Genomic DNA, 19054 nt, shown 5'->3' with positions numbered 1-19054 from the left:
GATTGGAATGACTCCTTACCCTCTCCCTTAAAACCCATATCCTTTTGTCTTTCCTTCTCCTTCCCTCTTTCCTGACGAGGCAACCATTGGTTGCGAAAGCTAGAATTTTGTGTGTATGTTTGTGTTTGTTTGTGTGTCTATCGACCTGCCAGCGCTTTTGTTTGGTAAGTTTCATCATCTTTCTTTTTAGATATATTTTTCCCACGTGGAATGTTTCCCTCTACTATATATATATATATATATATATATATATATATATATATATATATATATATATATATATATATATATATATATATATATATATATATATAGAAGGAAACTTCACGTGGGAAAAATTATATATAAAAACAAAGATGAGGTGACTTACCGACAATAGACATGCTTGTGTCTGTATATGTGTGGATGGATATGTGTGTGTTTGCGAGTGTATACCCATCCTTTTTTCCCCCTAAGGTAAGTCTTTCCGCTCCCGGGATTGGAATGACTCCTTACCCTCTCCCTTAAAACTCACATCCTTTTGTCTTTCCCTCTCCTTCCCTCTTTCCTGATGAGGCAACAGTTTGTTGCGAAAGCTTGAATTTTGTGTGTATGTTTGTGTTTGTTTGTGTGTCTGTCGACCTGCCAGCACTTTCATTTGGTAAGTCACATCATCTTTTATTGTTACAGTGTGCATATCTTGTCTCTAAAAACTATAACAGGGAGAAGCAGCTTTTAAAATCATGTTTGTGTGATTGTGTTAACTTCTAATGATAATTAAAGTTTTTGGTGTGAACTTCTTTATCTTCTGTGTTAATTATTTGGCAATATTGTGCTTTAATTATACTAAGGAAATTCTCAATATTAAATATATTATCTTATTTTTGTGTACATTATCTAATGAAATTCATTTTCTTTCCAGAACACATGAAGGTGGTAGTGTCAAATCAGCACAAGCATCAAATCTTTCAGATTACACAGTGCTGATGCGTGGGCTTGGTGATTCACTAAAGGATATTGAAGTTTTTTCAAAATATAAGCAGCAGGGAACAAATCCATGTGCTGAAAATAATGGAGGATGTGCCGAACTTTGTTTGTTTAATGGTACACATCCAGTTTGTGCATGTGCACATGGTAAAGTTTCTGCAGATGGAAAAACTTGTGAAGGTATATTAAAATTTTAGAAAACATTCTTTCACAGAGAATGAATAGCAATCAGTGTGGAATATTAAAATTCAGTAAAATAATCTCGATCACAACAGATGTTTATTTTGGTTGGCAAACAGTTTTGATCTGTGATTGAGACCATCTTCAGGACCAGCACCATTATAGCAGCTGGGTCATGGTGCTTACAGTCTGAAGATGATGTAAATGATAGACTGAAACCAGTTGCCAACCAAAATAAACATCTGTTGTGATCGACTCTGTTTTACAGAATTTTAATCACAGTATATTAATTGGTTACTGTGATAATCCTACTATTTCCTGTAGTTTCAGTGACAACATGTTCAAAATCAAGTAAACTTGTCTATACCAAAGAATGTAAGTTCCATATCTAAGTCTCCACCACGCAATGATCCATGCTAGTTTATTGATTTTATATTATTTTAGTACTGAGGACGACTTATAGGATAGAAAAACCCTATCTACCCACTGTGTTTGTTTTTTCCACTTTTTCTTGTTGGCTATTGTAAATGTAGTGAATATTATTAGCATTAGATTCGTAAGTGCTTTGTTATCAAACTATCTTTGTGTTTTGCTGCAAACTATTTTACTTAAGTATGACTACACAACCCACCATTCTGTTTTAGCATTGACTGGCATTTTGAAATACCTCATTTTTGACCATAGTATTGCTGGAGGAACCATATTGTGTGAATATGAAGCAGACATAGTGAAATAGTTTTCACATTTAACTTTTCAGGTTTTCCCAGGGGATCTATGTATACTCTTGTTGCATTTGACACCAGGTAACATTTTGTAAGTCTCATAATATTTCATCAAACAAACTGTTAAGAGATCGTAAGGTGCCTGTGATAGCTACTCCTGCATGGTGTGAGCAGGAATATTGGTATGGCAGCATCCAAATTATTGAGGCCAGAAGCAAGAATCACATAGAAACTGAAAAGCTTTCATAGTTGGTCAAAAATAGTGCTCATAGTGCCTCCTTGCGGGGAGGAAAAGAGAGGCCTTCTGTGCATGTGCTGTCGGCAGTGACTGTGCTGCCGAAGTTACCGTAGTTAAAAGCTGAATAAAAACCAGGTAATGCACTGTGTCAGACCTGTAAGTGGAGATTCATGTTTCCCCATTTGAATTTAAGAGCAGCTAGCATTGCATTCCAATTCAAATCCTGTATCCGTATTGATTTGATTGTCTGCTGTGCATATAAGCACTTCACTGTACGTCAGCACAATCTCTGCCCATGGTGCACATGTAGATAGGCTTATCTTCTGCTCCTGACAGAGGCCACAATGAGCAGTATTTTCATCAAAGTGTAAGAAATTTTTCGTGCATGAATAATTCCTGTTCAAGCTCTGTCAGATTTAGATGCCACCACGTGAATATCTCTACTTGTGTTTTGCAGCAGTAATTGCTGCAACACCTGGAGATGTCAAACAATTGCTTCAATGAAATATTGTGATACTTACACAATATAACAGAGTGACAAATCCAAGAGGTATAGTATTCCCCCCCCCCCCCCATTTTGGTTGTGGAGGGGGCAGGGGAGTTGGGGCGTAGGCTTGCTGAATTAACCTGAAATATTAGTTTCAGATTCTTGAAACTACTCTTGCATCTTCCTCAGAATTAACAATCCTGAGAAAGAAAATACATTGTAAGAGATCACCCACTCAACTCCAAAACTGTCCTATTTAGAAGGATTGATTTACTTTTCACTCCAAAGACACACAGACAGCAGATCATCAAGCATGTAGAATAAAACCTAAAACATTAAAGTCATTTGCATTATTTATTAAAACCATGTAATACAGAATCACAAAAGAATGGATCTTCTAATGTCCTTTGACATGTTTTGAATGAAGTGGTTCTTATGAATAATAAGAAGCTTGAAGATATTTTTATTTAAAATTATTATCAAAATTTTCATGGAGGTTTTAATGTTGCTTAACTGCAGTTCCCCCTTAAAATACTTCTCATTGTGAAAGCTTCATTGTAGGATGAGAGTGATGCAGTTTTTTGCAGTGCAATACTTAGTTTTGGACTGTTGAATCTCCTCTACCAGTAAAGTCCATTAGGGGATGTACATCATAGATTTGCCTTAGATATTGAAATAATATTTTCTAATACACTGATGTATCCTTTTAACCACAGATGTATTTTCCATGAGCATTTACAAAGATGTTCACACATAAACTGTCTTCTATCAACATGACTGACAAAACAGCAACTGTTACAGGCAACTGTTAGTACAGTTTTAAAGACAATAAATGATCATTCATTCTAGGTACATTTATAATTATTGTTCTTTTGACCTTTGTGTGAGGAGATTTGTTTATCATGTTACAAAAACTTACATTAGCTATTGTAAAATCATTAGTTACATCTTATTGCATGTTGGATTTTATTCCTAACAACTACTAAGGTACAGTAAGAAATGCCAAAACAGAATTTTATGTTAAAGTTCTGTATGATAATTTCATAGTACCAAAATGACTGAAAATCAATAGTGTTTACATCAGAATGTTCAAGCATTGCTAGTGAAAAAGTTAATTACTACTGATCTAATTGGTTTTTCATTATTGACATGATACATAAAGTGCACAAGTCATGTTAAATACATCAGATGACTGATAAATATTCAAAAAAGTCTGTAGGTGAATTGAAATTTATGAATTTTTCTAATTAATTGTTGGTTTAATTACAACATAGATATTTCTCCTAAAATTTCTACAGGAATATAATAATGCAATCTTAAAAATGAAATTATAAATTTTATGAAATTTACGACAGTATGCTAATTCACAACATCAGGTTTTCTAACTAATTATAACTTAATGTTAATTACAGTTAAATGATCTGAAATAATGTTAATGATGTTTATTCAGTATATAAGTGAATCATACATTTTAATTTGCTGATAGAAATTAAGAAAAACCATACTTTCTAACTTTTATCCATTACATATTGTGAATCAGGTAATATACAATCTGCTAAACTTTTAGTGGTGTCAAAGCATTCATTAAGTACTCCATAACTAGTTCTATTACAAGGTGCAGTTGTATATTCACTGAAATGAATAAGACAACTGTTAGGCTACTAGAGTCACACATCACCAGGAAGAAAACAGTTAACAACAAACAACAGCAGTAAAATACATGCTTCATTCAAATTTCAGTGACTGGTTAATATTGTACATCAGAGCAATCATAAAATTTGACATTGACTGAAGTGCCAAAGAAACTGGTTTAAGCATGCCTATTCAAATGCAGAGAGATGTAAATGGTAGAATATGGCGCTGCGGTCAGCAACACCTATATAAGAAACAAGTGCCTGGCACAGTTGTTAGCTCAGTTACTGCTGCTACAATGCCAGGTTATCAAGATTTAAGTGAATTTGAACATGATGTTATAGTTGGCACATGAGCTATGGGTCACAGCATCTCTGAGGTAGTGATGAAGTGAGGATTTACCTGTACACCATTTCATGAGTGTACCGTGGATATCAGGAATCCCACAAAACATCAAATCTCCAACATCGCTGTGACCAGAAAAAGGTCCTGCAAGAACGGGACCGACAACAATTGAAAAAAATTGTTCAGTGTGACAGAAGAGCAACCTTCCACAAATTGCTGCAGATTTCAATGCTGGGCCATCAACAATTGCCAATGTGTGAATCATTCAACAAAACATCATTGATATGGGCTTTTGGAGCTGAAGGCCCACTCGTGTACCCTTGATGACTGCACAACATAAAGCTTTATGCCTCACCTGGGGCCGCCAACACTGACATTGGGCTGTTGATGACTGGAAACGTGTTGCCTTGTAGGACAAGTCTCATTTCAAATTGCATCAAGCAGATGTAAGTGTAGGGGTGTGGAAACAACCTCATGAGGCCATGGACCCTGCATGTCAGCAGGGGACTGTTCAAGTTGGTGGAGGCTCTGTAATATGTGGGGCATGTGCAGTTAGAGTGACATGGGACCCCCAATACGATGCCGACAGCTGACACGTACCAAAGCATCCTGTCTGATCGCCTACATCCATTCATGGCCATTGTGCATTCCAACAGACTTGGGCAATTCCAGCAGGACAATGTGACACTCCATACATCCAGAATTGCTACAGAGTGGTTCCAGGAATGCTCTTCTCAGTTTAAACACTTATGCTCTCCACCAAACTCTTCCGACATGAACATTATTCAACATATTTGGGATGCATTGCAACATGCTGTTCAGAAGAGATCTCCAACCCCTCATACTGTTACGGATTTATGGAGAGTCCTGCAGGATTCACGGTGTCAATTCCCTACAGAACTTCTTCAGACATTACTTGAGTACACGCCATATTGTGTTGCGGCATTTCTACATGCTTCCAGGGGCCCTACACAGTATTAGGCAGGTGTACCAGTTTCTTTGGCTCTTCAGTGTATTACGTGTACCTGACTACAAGGTCCCTCTACCCTGGCAAATTCTTTCCTAACCGCTTTCACTGCCATTCCTCATGTCATCCCACCCCACTTCAGTCATTATTGCTACTCATGTCATTTGAAGCACAGTCCCAGGACACTGTGGTGTGTTTGTGTGTGTGTGTGTGTGTGTGTGTGTGTGTGTGTGTGTGTGTTAGCTTTGAAGAATTACTTTGTATAAAACTTAACAGTTTAACAACATCTTGTATTCAGTAGACCCATGTTCTTGTTTTTTTAATATTTTTTATGACAGAATGCCGTTATTGGTTTCAGTCAGCCAGTGATCATATTCAGTCTGAATATCATCACTGGTTGTTTGAAACCATTTGCAGCATTGTGATTATGTCACAAAAGATATAAAAGAATGTAATCAGTTTATCGTTTAATCACCATGAACAGTATGTCATTTTTTCTACAGTAAGAAACGTTTCAGTACAGTCATTTACCAGAGTTGGCATTTCATTATAAAGAAGAGCTTTCTTCATTTTCACCCTAAATAATACTTCATAGTAGCAGAAAATAATACCCTTAAATATAACCCTTATGTTGTGTATGTTACGCATGGGTGATTACCTTTCCTCATTAATTCTTTTTTTTTTTTTTTTTTTTTTTTTTTTTTCTGTATCAATTTTTAACAGGTAACAGTTGAAATGGAAATTGTACTGACTTGTGTATTTGCTTACTTCCAAGAAAGATTTATTTGAAATCCTTGCATTCTATGTGAAAAAGTTTTATTCTGTTAAATGTATACCAGTGAACTAAAGTGAAGATATGTACCATACTCCTGATTTTTCTTATATGTTTCCATCATACTAATACGTATTTTTCTTTTCAGATTATGACAGCTTTTTAGTGTACTCACGTGTTGTACGAATTGACAGTATTCATATGTTTGATGAAAGCAACTTGAATGCTCCATTTCCAAGCATTCAGTCACAAGATTATATGCACAATGCTATAGGATTATCTTTTGATTACAATAGAAAGAAGATATTTTACTCTGATATTCATAAAGGGAGCATTAATTCAGTTTACTTCAATGGAACGAATCATACAGTCATTGTAAGCAGTAAGTATGATAAATGCCATATTAAGCATATTTTTGCATAGAATATAATGAGCTGTAAAGGAGTAATCATATGTACAGCACAAGAGTATCATTTCACAAAGTGTAAAATAAAAGAAAAGGCAACCACTGTGTGGAGCACAGTAACATATAATAGAAAACAGCGCTCACACTAGCTTTCAAGCACTAGATCTTCTCCAGCAGTAGTACACACATCCACACACACAACCACACAGACACAGCACCTGTGAGGTTGTGTGTGTGAAGGTGTGTACTATTGCTGGAAAAGAGCTAGTGCTGAAAAACTAGCATGAATGCTCTTTTCTGTTATGTATTACTGTGCTCCACTGACCGATTCACTAAAGGTGAGTGACTGACTTTTCCTTATTTTACATATTGCTCCATCCAGAAATTTCTATTATTATTTTACAAAGTGTCTTTGATTATGGCACAAAGATAAGAAATCTACATTACGTCTACATCTACATGGCTACTCTGCAAATCACACTTAAGTGCCGTCAGAGGGTTCACACTAATTCTCTATTGTCCCACTCTTGACCAGCACATGAGAAAAAATGAACAACTATATTCTTTCTGTGCAGACTCCGATTTCCCTTATTTTTTTATGGTTATTGTTTCTCCCTAAGCAGATCAGCCTCAGCAAAATATTTTCGCATTCAAAGGAGAAGAGTAATGATTGAAATTTTGTGAGAAAATGACACCACAATGAGAAACACCTTTTGTTTTAATGATTTCCACCCGAAATACTGTATCATGTCTGTGACACTTGTTCTCTTTTTCTCAATAATACAAAGCTTGCTACCCTTCTGTGAACTTTCTTGATGTTCTCCATCAATCCTACCTGGAAAAGATCCCACACTGCACAGCAGCATGTCAAAAGATGACAAGTACGCGTAGTCTCTTTAGTAAATCTGTTGCATCTGCTAAGTGTTCTGCCGATAAAATGCAATCTTTGCTTTACTTTCCCCACAACATTTTCTGTGTATTCTTTCCTATTTAAGTAGTATGCAATTGGAATTCCTAGATATTTAGTTGAATTTACAGCCTTCATATTTGACTGATGTATTGTGTAACTAAAGTGTAATGGATTCCTTGGAATCCACTTATGAGGAAGACCTCACACTTTTCATTATTGAGAGTCAGTTGTCAATATTCACACCATACAGGTATCTTATCTAAACTGTTTTGCAATTGGTTTTGATCTTCTAATGACTTTATTAGACGATAAATGACAGCAGTATCTGCAAATAACCTAAGACAGCTGCTCAGATTGTCTCATATTGATAAGGAACAGCAGAGGGCATATAACACTACCTTGGGGAATGCCAGAAATAATATCTGTTTTAGTTGAAGACTTTCCGTCAGTTGCTACGAATTGTGACCTCTCTGACAGGAGATCATGGATCCAGTCACATAATAAGATGATATTCCATAAGCACACAGGCTGCTTGTGAGGTATGGTGTCAAAAGCCTTCTAGAAATCTAGAAATATGCAATCAATTTGAAATCACTTGTTGGTAGTACTCAAAACTTTATGTGAGAAAAGAGCTAGTTGTGTTTCACAAGAATGATGTTTTTGAAATCTTTGTTGATTTTGTGTCAATAGGCAAGGTAATTTATAATGTTTGAACACAATATATGTTCCAAAATCCAGCTGCATATTGATGTTAATGATATGGGCCAGCAATTTAGTATTAATGATATGGACCTGTAATTTAGGGGATTACTCCTATAGCCTTTCTGGAATATTGGAGTAACATGTGCAACTTTCCAGTCTGTGGGTACAGATGTTTCATCGAGCAAGCAGTTGTATACGATTCTTAAGTATGAAGCTATTACATCAGTATACTCTGGAAAGAACCTAATAGATATACAATGTGGACTTGAAGACTTGCATTTATTAAGTGATCTAAGTCACTTCAGTATGCCGAGGATATCATCTTGTAAGTTACCCATGTTGGCAGCTGTTCTTGATTCGAATCTGGAATATTAACTTCATCCCATCTGTTGAAGAAATTTTGGAGTGCTGTGTTAGCACCTCTGCTTTAGCAGCACTGTCATCAATAGTATTTCCATTGCTATTGCCCCGGATAGGCACTGATTATGTCTTTCCACTAGCATACACTGCATACAACCAGCATCTCTTTGGATTTTCTCCCAGGTTTTGAGGCACCGTTTCATCATGGAAACTATTATAAGCATCCGGAATGAAACTGGAAACATCCCCCAGGCTGTGGCTAAGCCATGTCTCCGCAATATCCTTTCTTTCAGGAGTGCTAGTTCTGCAAGGCTCGCAGGAGAGCTTCTGTAAAGTTTGGAAGGTAGGAGAGGAGATACTGGCAGAAGTGATGCTGTGAGTACCGGGCGTGAGTTGTGCTTCGGTAGCTCAGATGGTAGAACACTTGCCCGCGAAAGGCAAAGGTCCCGAGTTTGAGTCTCGGTCGGGCACACAGTTTTAATCTGCCAGGAAGTTTCATATCAGCGCACACTCCGCTGCAGAGTGAAAATCTCATTCTGGAAACATCCCCCAGGCTGAGGCTAAACCATGTCTCCGCAATATCCTTTCTTTCAGGAGTGCTAGTTCTGCAAGGTTCGCAGGAGAGCTTCTGTAAAGTTTGGAAGGTAGGGGACGAGGTACTGGCAGAAGTAAAGCTGTGAGTACCGGGCGTGAGTCGTGCTTCGGTAGCTCAGTTGGTAGAGCACTTGCCCGCGAAAGGCAAAGGTCCCGAGTTCGAGTCTCGGTCAGCCACACAGTTTTAATCTGCCAGGAAGTTTTATTATAAGCATCTCAGATTGAAGTCTGAGCTAAATTTCAAGCTTCTGTAAAAGATTGCCAGTTTCGGGGTTCTGCATTTGTTTAAATTTGGCACGCTTTTTTCATTGTTTCTGCAACACTGTTATATCCTGTTTTGTGTACCATGGGGGATCAGCTCCATCGTTTGTCAATTTATTTGGTATAAATCACCCAACTGCTGTCAATACTCATTCTTTCAATTCAAGCCACATCTGGTCTACAGTTATAATGTTAGCTTGGAACGATTGGAGATTGTCTTTCAGGAAGGCATCAAGCAAATTTTTTTCTGCTTTTTTGAACATCCTCTGTTTACCCACCACACTTTATTTATCTTCTGATAGAAGATAAAAGTAACACTGAGAAAGATAAGATGGTCAGAGATAACTCTATGATCTACCAGATTAATTAATATTACAATATGAAAATTCCTAATAGATTAAGTCTGTGTGCCTGATCTGGACTACAAACCAGAACCCAACCATTCACAGGCAATGCTGGTTCAGCAGGTTATGTGACTGGACTTCTATGAAGTAGGAAAGAGGTACTGGCAGGAATGAGGCTGTGAGGGGCTGTTGTGAGTTGTGCATAGATAGCTCAGTCTGTAAGAAGTAGCCGGATTTTAGTTCTGAGCTGGGACAAAGTTTCATTCTGTCAGGAAGTTTCTAAATATTACACATAAATATGGTTTGGAAAAGCATTCTGTCTTTAGCAAACATCTTTTAATTTCTTCACCTATATACGTTTCAGTGAAATTTCAGTGGCTTCTCTTTGTTATCTGTCAAATAACAAGTAAAACGTTGCATAATAATACTATAGGTTTGGGAGAGTGGTTACTTTATTCATGTTGTATTACCAAATTATGTACCTCAATCGTACATACTGTTGATCATGTAGCTGAACAACATATGCAAAATCAAATAGAGACAGTGATCATCTGTGTGAGAGCTGTGTTTGCATGAATGTGTATGTGTGTTGTCTATTTTGGAAGAAGGCCTTTTGTTCGAAAGCTTACTTGTTTAGTCTTTTATTGTGCCTGTGTGCAACTCAACATCTCCACTGTATGGTGAGTAGCTATGTGTCCTTTTCATTAGCTATGTGTCCTTTTATAATATTCTCATTATGTGAACAATCTACGCTATTCACTCAAACATGTCTGGGTCGAAAAAGAAGAAAATTGTGTTGTTCAAGGCAGATTCCTTTTCCAAAACACATTTATTTAAAAGCAAACACAGACACAAAAAGTTAGCTTTAGTGTCAAGAGACATAGTACACATTTTATGGCAGAGTTAAGGGTTCTTTGTAGTATATGTCAATATCTTTGCCTCACAGTTTTCCACGATTGTTTTTTCTTGAATTATGGATGTTGCAATGCATTATTATTATTATTATTATTATTATTATTATTATTTCTCCCTTGTATTCATTCTCGAATTCAGTGTTTCACTTTAATTTTTCTTCAGGTCAGGGGTTAGTTGAAGGCCTGGCATATGAGGCATTTGACAACATGCTATACTGGACTTGTAACAATGATCCAACTATTAGCAAGATCAATCTAACAAACAATGTTATCAAAACAGTAATTAAATTAGAGCAGACAGATAAACCTAGAGGCATTGATGTAGACAGCTGTGAAGCGTAAGTATTTACTGTCAGTGGTTTTCTAAATTTCTTTTATAGAAATTTTGAAGTAGCATTTGTGTACTCTTCATAATAGCAATAATAAGAGAAGCCTAAAGGATTTATTGGTGGCCAACTCCTTCTACTCCATTGATGAATTTCTTAGTAAAACCAACTGATTTGTGTATAAGTACAACATAACTTCTGCACAATTTCAGTGCAGTAATGTGTTCACTGAAAATTTGTGTGTGTGTGTGTGTGTGTAAGTATAATCTAACTTCTGCACCATTTCAGTGCAGTAATGTGTTCATTGTAAATAAGTATTACAGTAGTTGTATTACATGTTTATTACCTTATAAATAAATAAAAAACGTTTTTTATTTTAAATTCAGTGCATTAGTATTTGTAAAATGACTCTTAGTGTTCATTAAAAATGACGATCATTCCACTTGGGACCTGTGGAATGGTACATTAGCTTATTTGTTTTAGTTGTAAATATTTGTCATGTATTGTTGTTTTTCTGACATGTTCCACATCCAGGAGGACCTCCTCACTACGGATCAATTGGAATGAAAGTAAATCTAATCTAATCTAATCTAATAATCCATGAAGTCAGTCTTCTCTTTGTGTGCTGACTGCCATCACTTCTTTGCAGACGTATATACTGGACAAACTGGAATTCGCACAATCCATCGATACAAAGGGCTTTTGTAAATGGACAAGGTCTTGAATCAATCATTACAAAAGACATTCGGATGCCCAATGCTCTTGCCTTGGACCACAAGGCACAGAAGCTGTACTGGAGTGATGCACGATTTGACAAGATTGAAAGAGCAAACTATGATGGCACGAACAGAGTGGTAAAGAGCAACTTCATTCTGTAGAGCAAAATGAGAGTCTGATGTTATGTTTTGCACGTAGATATACCTACAGTAATAGTCTAATTTACAGTGCTGCCTTGTAAGGTACTACCTAGTGTATTAAGAGTGTCACTTCATCCCAAAGGAGCATGAAATAGGAAGCAGTATTTTGAAATGAGGTTTGTTTAATAATTCATAATTCTTTAAAAGTGCTGGTAGATAAATTACCTATGTTCATTAAACATGTTCTTTGTAACAATTTTATGTGCAAGAGAAATCCAAGAACAAGAACTATATACTGTAATAATTTCAGAAGTGTAAGGGGCATTCAAAAAGAAATGAGCCAGAGGCATAATTACAGGAACCAGTACCTGTATGTTAGAAGTATTGACCCTGGCTGTTGAGACACGTGTCCCACTATGACACAAGGCAGTGAACAGCTGTCAAAATTTCCAGGGCTGTGATGTTGACCAGTTCCCCACATCCAACTGGATGTTGTCATCTGAGGTGAATCGTTTGTCCTTATGCTGACACTCTTCTTTGACCAAGATGGGCCCCTTCTGATCCACTTCCTGCAGCACAGGACAACAGTGAATACCCAGCATTACTTGCAAATCTGGGCCACCCTTCACCAAGCAATCAAAACAAAACGATCAGGCAATCTCACACTTTGGGTGATTCTGCTCCATGACAACGCAAAGTCTCGTACAGCCAACATAGTCGCGGCACTCCTGCAGAAATTCAAATGGTAGGTTCTCGGCCACCCTCCTAGTGATTACGCCATTTTTGGTCCCCTTAATAAGGTTCTGAGGGGCATACGATTCACCTCGGACGACAACGTCCAGCTGCAGGTGCAGAACTGGTTAACATCACAGCCCTGGGAATTTTATGAGACAGCCATTCACCACCTTGTGTCACAGTGGGACAGTGTCAATACTTCTAACATTGAGGCACTGGTTTATGTAATTATGCCTTCGGCTTGTTTCTTTTTGAATGCCACTTATAATTTTGTCTTTTCTTGTATTGCATTCATGCAATTTTATACTATGTTTTTGTGTAGCAGAATTGTTTGTTCACAGGTTTTAAGCAGGGTAAAACCTCAACACACATTTGATATAGCTGTGTATGGGGATTACATATTCTGGACAGACTGGGTATTGCATGCTGTCATTAGAGCTAACAAATACACTGGAGATGATGTAGTATGGCTAAGGAGAGATGTACCTCGGCCAATGGGCATTATTGCAGTTGCAAATGATACAAATGACTGTGAGTTTTCAGTTCAACAAGTATAATTACACTTGCTTGTATCATAGAGTAATTCAGTAAAAGTAGTCAAATTGAACAGCAACATTAGCCTTGTGGCAGAATTATCAACTGATGACTTTTGGAAATGTCACAGTTATGAATGATATAAGTGTATCTGTCTTTAACCTCAAATTTTTTCCAAAATAGATGGCAGAACATGAATCTAGTTTGTAAATAGATATTTTTAACATAGTAATATTCTTTCTTACAGGTTCTGCTATAAAAAAGCAATTCTTTTGTGACAAAGATAAATATTAGATCCAGTACTATTCATATGTTATGTACATGTTTTGTCAAGTTCTGTAGATAATAAGCATCTAATCACTGTATGCTGATGACACATCTAGTGTCTGTTGTGTTGGCAGTGAGGTCAGCATTACTGAAGGGGTTCAAAACTTTCTTGATAAGGCAAGAGCTCACTTAAAGAGTAACAACTTGGATATAAATTTTTGTGTTTACCGTATTTACTTGAATCTGAGCCGCACTTTTTTCCCAGTTTTTGTAATCCAAAAAACTGCCTGCAGCTTAGAATTGAGTGCAAAGTAAGCGGAAGTTCTGAAAAATGTTGGTAGGTGCCGCCACAACTAACTTTTGCTGTCGAATATATATAGCACTACACAGGCATGCTTGGTAGGCACAAAGATAAATACTGGCGTCAAAACCTCTGCGTCAGTAAATAAATTAAAAGAAAAGGTAGAAGAATGTAAACATTGTGCCATGTATTCTTTCGTGTTTGCTGCTATCTCATTTAAATCCTGTCTGCCTAATAAACTATGAAACTAGAGTGAGACAACAGCAAACACGGAGAAATATAAATATCATGTCATGTTTATATTCCTATTATTCTTATGCTGAATAGTGATACAGTCAGAAATGAAGCATGGCAACTGATTTGGGAATTTTTTTTTCCCCTGATTTTGAGTCTTATTTTTCAGGTGGGGCTTAGATTCGAGTGCGGCTTAGATTCAAGTGTGGCTTAGATTCGAGTAAATTCAGTATACAATAAATCCTGCAATGCATTGCAAGTTATAAATATCTAAGGGAATTGGATATACTTCATAATTCCTCTCCTCCCTCCCCCCCCCCCTCCCCCTTCTGCGTCCATCTCCTCCTCCCTCTCTCTTTGTCCATCTTTCCTTGCCCCCCCCCCCCCCCCCCTCTCTGTTTGTGCATCACCTCCTGCCCCCTCTCTCTGCCCATCTGCGGCTCTGAGACTTGTTTATTGTTATTGCAAACAAAACCTTGATAGAAAATTGAAGTTGCTGCAAATGGATGGGCAAATTGGTTGGGATCATTGCCAGGGTATGAGAGAGTCCTCTCAAGCTGCTGGATCTGTGAGGATAGTAATTTCAACAGCGGTATTTGGCATATTTTTAATCTGTGAATGGGTAGGATTACAAAGTTTCATATTCCGTAGTAATAGTAGTATAAGCATTAACTGATAAGCCATAAATGCAACATACTCATTTACAAAAATACATAGCCTACATTATGTCCAGTTGAATGTTTATTAGTGTATCATATAAAAATTTGAGATTAATCAATCAATAACTTTCAAGATTTTTGGTAACAAAGACAAACAGTAACTTGTCTTTATATAATAGTATATGTTCTGTTCTGTCCACTCATCTAATATGGGGTGCCTAGGAAACCTACTTTCTAGGATTGCTTGACAACAATTCAAGCAAATCATATCAATGAATTTTTATTACAGTAAGATGAATGACAACTTTGGGAATTTACAATGGTATGTCGCAAGCACTTGGCGATAGTTAAATAAGAAGTCTCTTCAGTATATACAACTCCTAATACAAGTGAAACAATACAGTTCATAAGTCGCTGCTGTTGCATTCGTAGAATGGCTAGCCAGTCTTCCAGTGGGCTGCGGCCAGGCAACCAATCATCATCATCATTTTCATCATCATTACAAGAAGTGTAGTAACATAAAATTATGCAAGTCTAGTAACTGACGAGCTGAGGCTTGTTAGTTACTATTATTTTATGCAATAAGCACAGGAACCATGTGCAAGGCAAATATCCAATATTTGATAATCAGAGAAGCTCCTTGGACTTAATTGAGATACTGCCATGGAAAATAATGAAATACCATGTAAAAAAATTGAGCATTACACTAATATTAAAACTATTACATTAAAACCAGACTTCAAACAGGTAAAACATGGAAGGGGCAGATACAGCTGGCCAGCTCTGAGTAAGACAGTTTAGAATAACGGACCCTTCATGTTAAATTAACAGCCGATTGCTACGAGATAGAATGTCAACATATGAGGAATGCCGCAGCAAGCTTGGAGGCCACATCTCAGAGGCTACAGTGAGATGGGAAGCAGCGCACTGCCCACATGCACGTACACAGCCAATGTGGACAGGATATGCCCACTGAACTGGTGGGTGACTGATAACATGCCAGGGCAGCACCTCCAAATGCAACAAACAGCTCAGATAGCCAAGAGCAAACAAGCAGACATATAATTTCATGCATAATACTCATAGAACTTATAAAAATACTCAAAACAATCAAGAAACTCAGTGCGAGGATGGCTCAAAGCTCCAACCAAACCTTATGTATTGCAAGAAGAATATTATGATAAAAATTACTAAGAGGAGTAACCAGTTAATCTTACATAAAATATTACAACAAGTTAATCTAATACCCAAGAAATCACAGGGCTACCCAAACACATAAACTTAGTAATTTAAAAGGCAACAGGCAAATCTTGAGGGGTAACACTCAAACTACTACAATAGTAATTGTATTTAGAACAATAAATATTAATTTTTTTAAGGGGGAAAATCTCGCCAGAGCTATGGAACTTAACTACCCAAATGAGCCAAGATTTACTGGACTGCTAGTGTTTGCTCACCAAGGCCATAGGCAGTTTTATAGTCATTACCTCAGTCAGGGAAACAACAACTTCCAATACAAATAACACTCAATGTTGACCTCAGTGGTCACTAATACATGTGGTGGCCTAGAACATATGACACAATTGATTTCAGGCCCAAATGACAAGATAAGCTGACATTGAACAAGTTGCAATTAAAAGAAATTTTAAAACACATCGATTATGGCAGTCAGATAATTTCAAACAGAGGCACAAAAGGTAAATTTAATGCTTGAGACAGAGTGATGGAGAACCACAGGCAATCTAGTGTAGCGGGAGTAACTTCAACATGGGAGCACATATGTCAATCAAGTAACCTTACCCCCAAAGAGCAGAACAGACAGCACCAGAAAATGAAAAGCACCCCAGCACCCACATCAGCAACTATGCCTTCTGAATCCAGGGTAAACTGACTGCATTGACAATAGGCCCAAGTACTGCCGTCTGACACAACTCTACTAACCCCTGGCCACTTAGACAACCATGCATCCGTAAGCTCCATGAACAGCTCACCATATGTTACATGTGCCTCTTGTCTCTCACTCAGTGACGGCGACCAACTGCCTGCCCATGTGGTCAACAATGTGCCCCAAGAAACTACAACCAAAGAGTCAACTAACAGGTGACCAAAGCACCAGCCTGTGACTAGACAGAGATGGATCACGCCAGTAAGCAAACATGTAAAAATATAGAACAAGCTGACATGGTTTAGGCACATTGTCTTTGTGGAACTTCCAAGAATCAGTGATGTGTGGTCTGATGCAAGTGCCCTTTTTTATCACTTTCACATAAAAGGCAGTATTGACAGTCTGTGTAGGTGGTACAAACTAGTGGTGGATTATACCACTAGCAGCAAAAAAGACAATGAGTATTACCTTCACTTTAGATCTGTTCATATAAGCATTCTCATGGTGTGGTGACTGTGATCTGTGCCATTTGGGGCTGTCTCTCTATTTCAGGGTCATGTAAAAACTCAAAACTGGTGTTGAGTAAAACATTGTCCAAAATTGGAGCATCATTTCTGTACAATTCCAGAAGTTCTTCACAAATGCTGACCCAGTGGACTTGTGGTCTGTAGTCAGAATTTTTGGGTCAAGTTTTGTACACACTTTTGTCATCTGCAGTTCTTCAGTTACAGTCTCATGGAAGATGGTTTTGGGTATATGCAAAGTCTTAAATATCAGACAAACACTCCTTCCATCGTCTTGTTCAAAATTTCGAACACATGAGTCCCATTGTCACCTTTCAGCTTTGAAGGACATCTGGAATGAATTTCATTGTCGACCCATCTTGGCCTTCCAAAATGTCTTGTTCCAGCTATTGTGACAGACATTTATTCCCAAATGCCTGCTCAATCACTGGAAATGTTTTGGCCATAGACTTCCAAAGTTTCACGAAAAATTTGATTGTGTACTGCTTGAAATATGTTCACTATTTTTATATACTTGAATTTAGCAGATTTCATGACAGTACTCACTTTTCCGTGGATGTTTATAAGATGATATTTGACTTTTTTGTGTTGGCTTCAGTCGTCTAGTGAAAGTATGATTCCATAATGCTGTTTTGTCGGCTGCGGAAATGTCTGGTTCAATGCGTTTGCCGCATTTTTGGTGCTTCAAATACCATTTTTCCGAATATGCTTCCTTCTTGATGTTTATATAAAAAAGTAGATAAAATAACTCATTTTTTCTGGTCACATGCAAATTATTATAACAGGGACCTGTACATTGTTCCACCGTCACACACCGAGTGTTCACTGCTGACTGACTACGGTCAAAGACGACTCCAGCATCAAAGACATTTCACACAACACACAAGCTTTCACTTGTAACCAGTCTCTTTGATATTATTCGTCACATCTACTAATATTAATCAGTATGCTGTCACTCTCGAACATATAAGCAAATTAGCATAAAATAAGGCAAATTACAATTCAAAAAAAATATTCTGACAAAAATATAAGAAAACATTTACAACCTCCCTCATTAGATTTGGTATATAAACACATCTCCCAGATCCATTACACGCTGTTCAAGTGAACATTGCATCACAGGTGGAACCGGACCACCAAGCGGAGGATCATGCAGGAACATGTCTTTATTCTCAAGGAGCTTGGAGGAAACTTGGATGCATTGGGAAGTTAGCAGACCCTACCAACATGCCCTGGTGGATAGACAAAACAGCAGGAGTGTCGGAATACAATTGGTGATATTAATTTATGGACAAACCATGTACGTCTTTTCTGGTCTTATGGAATTGTAGCATGAGGCAGGACCTGCAAAACAAATATGAAAAGGGTTCTCTTACTGTAAATGAGAGGCTTGAGGAATGAAGTGAAAGTGAAACCAGGAACATCTTCTCAAAACCTGTTTACTGGATTTAATATTTTCACACTTTATGCTGTCCATTGTTTGAAACTGTTCCATTAGTGAAAGAAGGCACTAATGTCAGAAACAGAAAAATGCACATTCAGAGTAATGATGCAAGGCATAATACAGTTTTACATATGGTAATAGAAGGTTGAAGTTAACAGCAGAAAGTCCTTACATCAAAGGAGCTGATTTTCATAATTTGCTACCAAATTATGTTAAAATGTTGCCTGGAGATACCTTTTGAAAACAAATTAAGTGGTGGCTTATCCCTAAATGCATGTATAACTTGGAACTAACATAAATGATAATATTAGCAACTGCCCTGGCCCAGCTATAAGTGTAGTACTAAATTGCATATAAAATCAACTGCTCACTGTGAAGTGAATTATTGTCATATTGTGTGAATTAAATAATTGTGCAATAGCATAAAAAAACTCCTGTATGTACAAGTAATGGTGTAATTGTACTTTGTCAACATTCCCCATGAATTA

The 19054-nt window shown here is 37.3% G+C and overlaps 1 protein-coding gene across 1 annotated transcript in view; it reads left to right on the top strand.

The window, feature by feature from the left end:
• LOC124802490 (low-density lipoprotein receptor-related protein 1) overlaps nucleotides 1-19054 on the top strand; it is a 735000-nt gene that overhangs the window by 561891 nt on the left and 154055 nt on the right. The window contains exons 36-40 of the mRNA XM_047263305.1: nucleotides 902-1146; nucleotides 6458-6691; nucleotides 10964-11138; nucleotides 11776-11980; nucleotides 13060-13249. Coding sequence (XP_047119261.1) covers nucleotides 902-1146; nucleotides 6458-6691; nucleotides 10964-11138; nucleotides 11776-11980; nucleotides 13060-13249 — 1049 coding nt within the window. The remainder of the gene's footprint in view (nucleotides 1-901; nucleotides 1147-6457; nucleotides 6692-10963; nucleotides 11139-11775; nucleotides 11981-13059; nucleotides 13250-19054) is intronic.

This window comes from Schistocerca piceifrons, chromosome 6, assembly GCF_021461385.2.
Source record: "Schistocerca piceifrons isolate TAMUIC-IGC-003096 chromosome 6, iqSchPice1.1, whole genome shotgun sequence".
Classification (NCBI taxonomy): domain Eukaryota; kingdom Metazoa; phylum Arthropoda; class Insecta; order Orthoptera; family Acrididae; genus Schistocerca; species Schistocerca piceifrons.
This window is presented reverse-complemented; position numbering and strand designations above follow the sequence as displayed.